General features: G+C 47.4%; 1 protein-coding gene across 1 annotated transcript in view; it reads left to right on the top strand.

Annotated features, from left to right (window-relative positions):
• Positions 1-3,149: 3,149 nt before the first annotated feature.
• Positions 3,150-8,360, top strand: part of DCPS (decapping enzyme, scavenger) — an 84,061-nt gene continuing 78,850 nt past the window's right edge. Inside the window, exon 1 of the mRNA XM_084803741.1 lies at positions 3,150-3,434. Coding sequence (XP_084659867.1) covers positions 3,213-3,434 — 222 coding nt within the window. The 5' untranslated portion in view covers positions 3,150-3,212. The remainder of the gene's footprint in view (positions 3,435-8,360) is intronic.

Below are 8,360 nucleotides of genomic sequence, written 5' to 3'. Positions count from 1 at the left end.
GCACTCTTTGCCCCCCCCCCCCCCGGAACAAACCCAGACATGAGCCTAGCTGAGGGTCAGTGGTCCAGGAGAATCTTGCAGGGAAGAAGAGGCCATTGACTCTTGCCATCCACTACTATTCTACCTTTGGGGTGCCCTCATATTCCTGTTGTCAGAGAAAATGTGGGGCTAAGACTGCTTCGGCAAATATTATTCCTAGTTTTGGTCTCAAGATTACTGGGCAGGAATTTCAGGAAGGCTCGACCTCTGTTAGCTCTCTTGTGTTTGTGTGTTTATTTCCTGTACTAACTGTAATCCTAACTGCATTCTACACCACTGAAACCAGGTGGACTTTTCTATGAGTAAATGTGGGAAAGAAGACATGAGGGAGACAGGAGCAAGCAAAGGGGGCATCCATGCCTGCTCCAGTTGGACTGTCCACTCCCCCAAGACATGAGAGGGGAAGGAGGACCATTCTACCAGCCCTGCTTACAGTCTACTTAATTTTTTCTACTCCCCATCCCTTCTTCCTTGTGAGTCATGGCTTTTTAGACTGTAAGCCTGTGAGCAGGGACTGTCTTCTTCTCTGATTGATTGTAAACCACTCTGGGATCCTTTTTTGTTTTTGGCTGAAGAGCGGAACAAAAAATAAATATGCTTGGAGCAGGCTATTTGATGACTTCTATTGAGGTTCACCACATTAACATAGCCTTGCTTAGCAACCATTACGAAACCATGGTTGCTTTAGTTCCTTATTGCTTCTCGGACTTGAGGCCCTCTGTTTCAGAGAACTGAGTAATAATGCAAGTGATGATGGAAACATTATTTGAAAAGCCAAACCGAAGCCTTTAAACAAGGGCTGCACTGCAGGGCCCTGGTGTTCAGACCCAAGGTCCAGCCCCAACAGCACCCCTGGCTGTTGGCACTAGTTTGTTCAGATCCAGCTTTTGGAGTTTCCAGCAACATTTCTATTTGACAGTCACTAGCCCAGTCAAGCCCTTGGAGCAACCATATATACCACACCCTTGAAGACTGCGTGACTTGCATAGATTCCAGTTTGATCATTATTGACACTTCTGGGATTACACTGAATTCATTGTTGCTCTGTCTGCTTTGCATTGGCAAGAGGACGTTCACCCTGGAGAGGCAGGGATAAAGCAACACCCCTCTATTTAACTACAGGGGCCGTGAAATGGTGACGGCTCTGAATTGAATACCAGAAGTTCAGGTACTGTGTGCCTGGAGCTGTTTTTATTTCTATGGCTGGCTGCTCCATGCCAGCCATTTTGGGGGTTTACCACTGAGATGGTGGCAAGTCTCCATAGCCAAACTCGTGCCCTCCAGATGTGTCGGCCACCCTAGATGGCAATGATGGGAGTTGTAGTCCAACACATCTGGAAGGCATCAAAGGGAATTTCCCCTGAAATTTCATTCCAAGTTGAGTTGTCTGAAGGGTGAGTTCTTCATGGAGTTGAACTTCTGCCTCTCAGGAAACTCATTAGTCAAAAGAGGGTTCCACAGTTGAAACCTAACCAAGTTTCTTATATCAGGGCTGGCCCTACCATTAGGCAGAGTGAGTCAGCTGCCTCAGGTGGCATATGCTCAGGAGTATGCGTGGGATTTGAAGACAAGAGCTGTTTGTGTGCCATACAGCCTGCCCTGTGCACCCCTAAGTTAGCCCGCTGCCCCTGGGTATGGTGGAGGATGCTGTCCCATTTCCATTGTTGAACTAAGATTCAGCTGCTACTCTGGTTGGCTTCTGTACATGGAATGAGGAGAGGTGCCATCTTGTGCTCCGCCTCAGGCAGCAAAATGTCTTGGGCCAGCTCTGCTTAATATACCAGAACATGGAGGATTCTAACTGGAACTGGAACTTCAGGGTGTGTAGAGCTTCAGGGGCGGGGGGGATATCTCTGTATTTGAACCACAAACTCACACAATGAAAATGATCAAGGGGCTGGAGCAACTCTGCTATGAGGGACGGGGAGACATGATAGAGGTGTACAAAATTATGCATGATGTGGAGAATGTGGACAGGGAGACATTACATTTTTTTCTTCCTTTCTCATATTTGGGAGGGGGCCATCCCATAAAGCTGATTGGTGGGAGACGTCAGACGGATAAAAGGAACCACTTCTACATATGGAATTCACTACCACAAGATGTAGTGATGGCCACCAGTGTGGATGACTTTAAAAGGGGGTTAGACAAATTCCTGGAGGAAAAGACTATCTGTGGCTACTAGTCCTGATGGCTGTACGCTACTTCCAGTATCAGAGGCAGTATGCCTATGTGCACCAGTTGCTGGGGAACATGGGCAGGAGGGTGCTGATGCACTTGTGTCCTGCTTGTGCCTTTCCTGTGGGCAACTGGTTGGCCGCTGTGTGAACAGAATGCTGGACTAGAGGAGCCCTTTGGTCTGATCCAGCATGGCTCTTCTTATATTCTTATTTTCTAAATGGATTGTCACACCTTTTGTAGATTCTGAAATGATTGTGGACACCCAGTTTTGGGTTCTCCAGCCACCCACCTGCAAATAGGTGCTGCCCCTAGAAAGCAATAAAGGAAAACTACGATTTTAGCACAGCTGTGAACGGGTAACAGCGTGTGGCTCTCTGCACCCACCTCATTTTATTGCTTATTTTATAAAGAACATAAAAAGTAGCAGCAAAGACAGAAATTCTTACTTTTTCTAACTCGAGTCTTGTTTCGTGTGAAAAAAAAACCCTTTTCATTTCAGTTTTAATCATTTACAGTGCAATCCTATTCACAACTGGGAGTAAGCCCGATTGAATTCAACGGGGCGGGGGGTTACTTCTGAGTAGGCATGTATAGGATTGCACTGTGAAAGTACAAGGCGTCTGCATGCAAGTCAATATGGAGTTCAAGGCTCCTCAGTGCAACTGATTTGGGCTAGGAGGGCAATTTAAATAGATACCGAGATTTCTGTGTAGTTTTCTATCGGCAGCTTTTATTTCCATTCTGTTTAAGGATGTAAAAAAAAAAAAAGTGTCTAAAAGGAACCAGGAAGTTTCACGTCCAAACTATTATATTGTCACTCTACATGTTTCCTTTCTCTGTGTTCGGAACGTGGCCGCACTCGTGCGCCTGCGCACGCCGCCTCGGGAAAATCCCACCTTGGCTGTTGGTAATAGCAGCCTCCCGCCAGCAGAGGGAGGTAGGAAGACGCGCCATTACTCCGTGAAGGCGCGAGGCTCCGGCGCCACGGGCGCATGCGCGCGAATTCCCCGCCTGACGGAGAGATGGCGGCGTCCCCCGTCGCCAAGAGAAAGCGCGAGGAGAAAGATGGAGAGCACGGGACTGCCGCGCCCCAAGGGGAAGGTGTCGCCGCCGCCGCCGCCGCCGCCTCCGGCCGCTTCCCGTTGGCTGAGGTCTCCGTGCGCAAAGTGCTTAGGGAGTCTGCGCGGGACAAGGCCATCTTCCTACACGGGCAGGTACTAACGTTTACTGCGGGAATTATTGGCTGGCGGCGAGAGCCAATCGCAGCCAAGGGGCGGAGCTCGCAGCAACGACATCTGTTGCCCCGCCCCCTTTGGGAGATACCATCCTTCATCTCCAGAGGAAAGGGTGAGAAGAGGACTGTACTAAGGAGCGGGAGGGGGGAGATAAGGAAGGGAACTCTATTATTTCTCCTGCGAGGCTGGGGCGCCTCTTTTTGACAGCTACGTCCTGACAGCAGGAAGGAGCAATTGCCGTCTGATGGCTGCCCCTGCCCAAGATGTTTTTTCCCCTCTCGTTGGGATCAGTGGGACTTGCTGTCAGGGAACTGAGAGCCAGTGAGGGCACTGGGTAGGGCAGGGGTGGACAGACTGCAGGCTTTGGGGGTCTGGGTTTGTTTTTGGCTAGAGCCCCGAGCTCCGCCAACTGGGCAGCGAGGTGCAAAACAGTGGCTCATGAGGTTGGAACTGGAGTGAAAGGGTGCCTCTGAGCACGTGCCCAGGAATTTGTTTTCACTACCAGAACTGGGAGCTTGCATGCAGAACGTTTTCTACACAAATCTACTCCTGTTTGCCCAGAGCTTTCTTGGTTTCAGCAGCCTAATTCGGGGGCGCTGGGTGGGGCGGGCAGGCTTTTTTGTTGTAACTACTGTTAATCCATTGGAAGTTGGAAGCCACTGCTGATCCTACTGCAAATCACCCAGAGATTTCCCAGTAAATCCCAGTGTACCTTTTGCCCATTTGAGTGACCAGCTAGATCCAGTGTGTCAGACCCAGGTTCAGATCGTCACTCAGCTGTGATGTTCACTGGATGTCCTGGGGTTAGCCACTATCTCTCAGCCTAATCTACCTCACAGGATTATTGTGAGGATAAAATGGTTGGGGCGGGTCATGTACAATTGCCCTGAGCTTGTTGGAGGAAAGGCAGGATATACATGTAAAATAAGTGCACTTAGAATTCAGGTGTAAATGTAACCCAAGGCTAGCACATAGCGTATGAGTTACCTGAATGACAGTTCTGTTAGGAGCAATTGTTTTCATAGGTGAGATCTCCAAATAGTGATTTGGACTCTCCAGTAACTGGCTCATTGTCGGGGTGGGGGGTGGGGGTAAGCCACCCGTTTGCCATGAAGTGTTCATCAACCACTGGTGATGAGTAGAAAACTTAACACAATTTGGGTATTAGGCAGGCAAAAACATTCAGCAGCTCCCATCTCCCTAGCTTAGATGTTCAAACGTTGTACCTTCAGGAAACCCTTTCCACGTTAGTTTGCTGAGGAACCTTTGCATGTTACAGAGAATTCTGGGATAGCTTCAAGGGTGCTGTGTGCTGGTTAGTCCTGTTTTGGGCCTCGCTGTTGCTCCGCTTGAACTGAGAGTGTGCCCCATGAACACTCACCTGTGAAGGGAACAGCAGCATTGGTAGGGAAGTGTGTCCACCATGAGTGCTTCTCTCCCAGAGGAACCTCAACATGCCTCCAAGGAACTCCAGAGTTCCTAGGAGCAGAGTAAGAAATCTCTGCAGAGCTGAAGCCATAGGGCACATAGGAAGTGAACTTATACCAGGTCAGACTAGTTTTCCATTTAATCCATTATTTATTTATTTCATTTTTACACCATCCAAATAGCAGAACCTTTCTGGGTGGTTCACAAAAGTACAAATTGCAATACAAGATAATGAAAACATAATATAAAATCTCTAACATACAAAATTAAGAAAAAATTAAAAGCTGAAACAGCTACAATAAGATACTGGACCTGATAGAAACAATGGACATAAATGCCCATTCATATGCCATCAAATGCCTGGGAGTAGAGGACAGTCTTAACCTGGCACCGAAAAGATGACAGTGTTGGCGCTGGGTGGACCTCAATGGGGAGAGCATTCCAAAATGGGACAGGGGGAACCACTGAGAAGGCCCTCTCCCTTGTTGCCACCTTCTAGGCCTCCCCCAGAGGAGGCACTCAGAGGAAGGCCTCTGATCTCGATCATAGTGTCCAGGTAGGTTCAGGTCAGGAGAGGCACTCCATCAGGCAGTCTAGTACTGCCTACTCTGAATGGTAGTAGCCTTCCCGGGTCTTATGCAAAGAATGACCTTTCCCATCACCTGATTCCTCATCCTTTTAGCTGGGGATGCCACAAACTGAAGCTTCTGAATGCAAAGCAGATGCTCTGCTGAGCTATGGTCCCTCCCCACCATGGTCAGATGGCTCACAGACAAAGCAAGGTGGCAAAAATAAAACAACTCCCTACAGCAGCATGGCCCGAAGAATACTTACTATGTAAGTATTACAAAACAGACTCGCACTCCAGCCCTAAACTCACTTGCAATCGTAGCATGTATAGAGCAGCAATCATCTTTGCCTTCTAAAGGTAATATTAAGACTGGAAGTGGGGGAGGGGGATCCCAATCCTCTGTTTGGCCAGGCACTTAGATATGAACTTAGTTCTGCAATATGAACAGGGAGTGTGATAACTGGCCCTCTTGCACTGGCTGCCTATATGCTTCTGAGCTCAATTCAAGGTGCTGGTTTTAACCTATAAAGCCCTAGACAGCTTGGGATCTCAATACCTGACTGCACGTCTCTCCTGAAATTCACATACCCATATGCTATGTTCAGCATCTAAGGTCCTCCTCCGAGTGCCTCCTCCAAGGGAAGCTTGGGTCTTCTCAGTAGTGGCCCCCTATCTGTGGAATGAGCTCCCCGATGAGGTCTGCCTGGTGCCAACATTATTATCTTTTCAGCGCCAGGTTAAGACCTATCTCTTTTGCCAGGCATTTGGCAGCACATGATGAGTTTTAATCAGTCCTGGATGTGTCTTTAGTTATGACTGACAGATCAAAGTCATTTTTAGTTATATGTTGTGTGTGTATATTGTCTGTGTGCTTTTATGTAAATGGCTTTTAAAATTTTTATATTGTATTTAATGTTTTAGCTTCTGTAAACCTCCCATAGAGCTTTGGCTATGGGATGGTATAGAAATGTAATAATAAATAATAATAAATATGCTCGCCTTGTGCTTACAGATTTGAAATATTTATTTGGCCATTAGCAGGGTGCCTACAAACCTGATGATAGCATCTAGCTCAAAAGTATCCCCCCGCCTGCCTTGTTACTTCATAAATCACATAATCTACTTTTGAATAAAACTTTGGTTGGAGAAGCTGTGGATCTCTGAGGCCCTGTATGCATGGCTACGGAGCACTAGTATAAATAATTGAGCACCGCTGGCTTTATGTGGACCAATATTAATGTTAATTTTTGTTATTGCCATCATGGGTAATATGTTATAAATTAAACTGGTACCATTTCTGCTGGTGTTCTTAAAATATTACTCTGTTTTGATTGCGACTACTTATCTCTGCCCTAGTGAGAGGGGAGTGAGGGAAGGGAATCTTCATCTGCTGTGGTCAGTGCAAAGATGCTGTGTTTTCTTTTTCTCTCCCCAAATCTTCACTGATTCTTGGCTCATTTGTAAGGGCCAGGGAGCAGATCTCTGAGCTTTCGCCTTCCTTTTTCTCAGTGTTGGAAGGAGACGGTATGCTCTGTTTTGCAGCCTCCTATCAATGTCTTTAGGGACCGCGGTGGCTTAGTGGTTAAGACGCTGAACTGCAGACTGGAAGGTGGGCAGGTCAGCAGTTCGAGACCCGAGTGCTGCGTGACGGAGTGAGCTCCCGTCTTCAGTCCCAGCTTCTGCCAACCTAGCAGTTCGAAAGCAAGAAATTGCAAGTAGATAAATAGGTACCGCCTCGGCGGGAAAGGTAACAGCGTTCCGTGCACCTCGGTGTTCAGTCATGCCGGCCACATGACCACGGAAGCGTCTTCGGACAGCGCTGGCTCTTCGGCTTAGAAACGGGGATGAGCACCGCACCCTAGAGTCGGACACGACTGGTTGGGGACACCTTTACGTTTACCTTTTATCAATGTCTTTATTTTTTAATTTTCTTTATTATTACATTTCATTTATTACATGTTTATACCGCTCAACAGCCAAAGCTGTCTGGGTGGTTTACAAAGATTAAAACCTTAAAAATACAGTAAAATAACATTATATAAAAGCAACGCACAAAAATATAACAATTTTATAAAAACAACAGTAAATCCCAGGACCCATTAAAAACCTTATTATATGCTGTCACATTTATATCGTACCTTTTTTCCTCTTGCAAGGAAGCCAAAGTAGCTTATGTGGTCCTCTTCCACTCTAATTTATCCTCATAACAACCCTGTGAAGTAGGTTAAGCTGAGAGTCATTGACTGACCCAGGGTCACCCAGTGAGCTTCATGACTGAGTGGGGACTAGAACCCGGTTCTTCCAAGTCCCAGGCAAACACTCTAACCACTACACCACACTGGATCTCTCCAGCTGGTCATTCAGAGTGGCTTTGGGGAATGTTGGGCCAACTCAAGACTGCCCTTGTGTAGACTTGTCACAAATCAGTGGTCTTTTGGGGCCGAAATAAGTAAACGGGTCAGGTGGATGCTTCAGCTGCAGTAGGGACTTCCTTTTGCAACCTTGGGTTTCTTACAGATATCTGTTGAAAGGTTTCCTGCTGCACCCTACATTACAGTGGAAGCAGAGTGGGGAACCAAAACGTAGGAAGCTGCCTTATACTGACCCATACCATTGGTCCATTTCACCCGGTATTGTCAGCACGGACTGTGAGGGGCTCTCCAGGTTTCCAAGCAGGAATATTTCCTGCCCTACCTGCAGATGCTGGGGATTGAACCTGGAACCTTCCGCATGCAAAGCATGTGAACATAACATAAGAGCCATGCTGGATCAGACCAAGGGTCCATCTAGTCTAGCTTTCTGTTCACACAGTGGCCAACCAGCGGTCCACAGGAACCCACAAGCAGGACATGAGTGCAAGAGCACCCTCCTACCCATGTTCCCCAGCAACTGGTGCACATAGGCAT

This window comes from Heloderma suspectum, chromosome 6 (genome assembly GCF_057233095.1).
Source record: "Heloderma suspectum isolate Gila_16-S chromosome 6, 16-S_ref, whole genome shotgun sequence".
NCBI classification, from domain to species: domain Eukaryota; kingdom Metazoa; phylum Chordata; class Lepidosauria; order Squamata; family Helodermatidae; genus Heloderma; species Heloderma suspectum.
The sequence above is the reverse complement of the archived record's forward strand: the minus strand, read 5'-3'. Positions and strand labels throughout refer to the sequence as shown.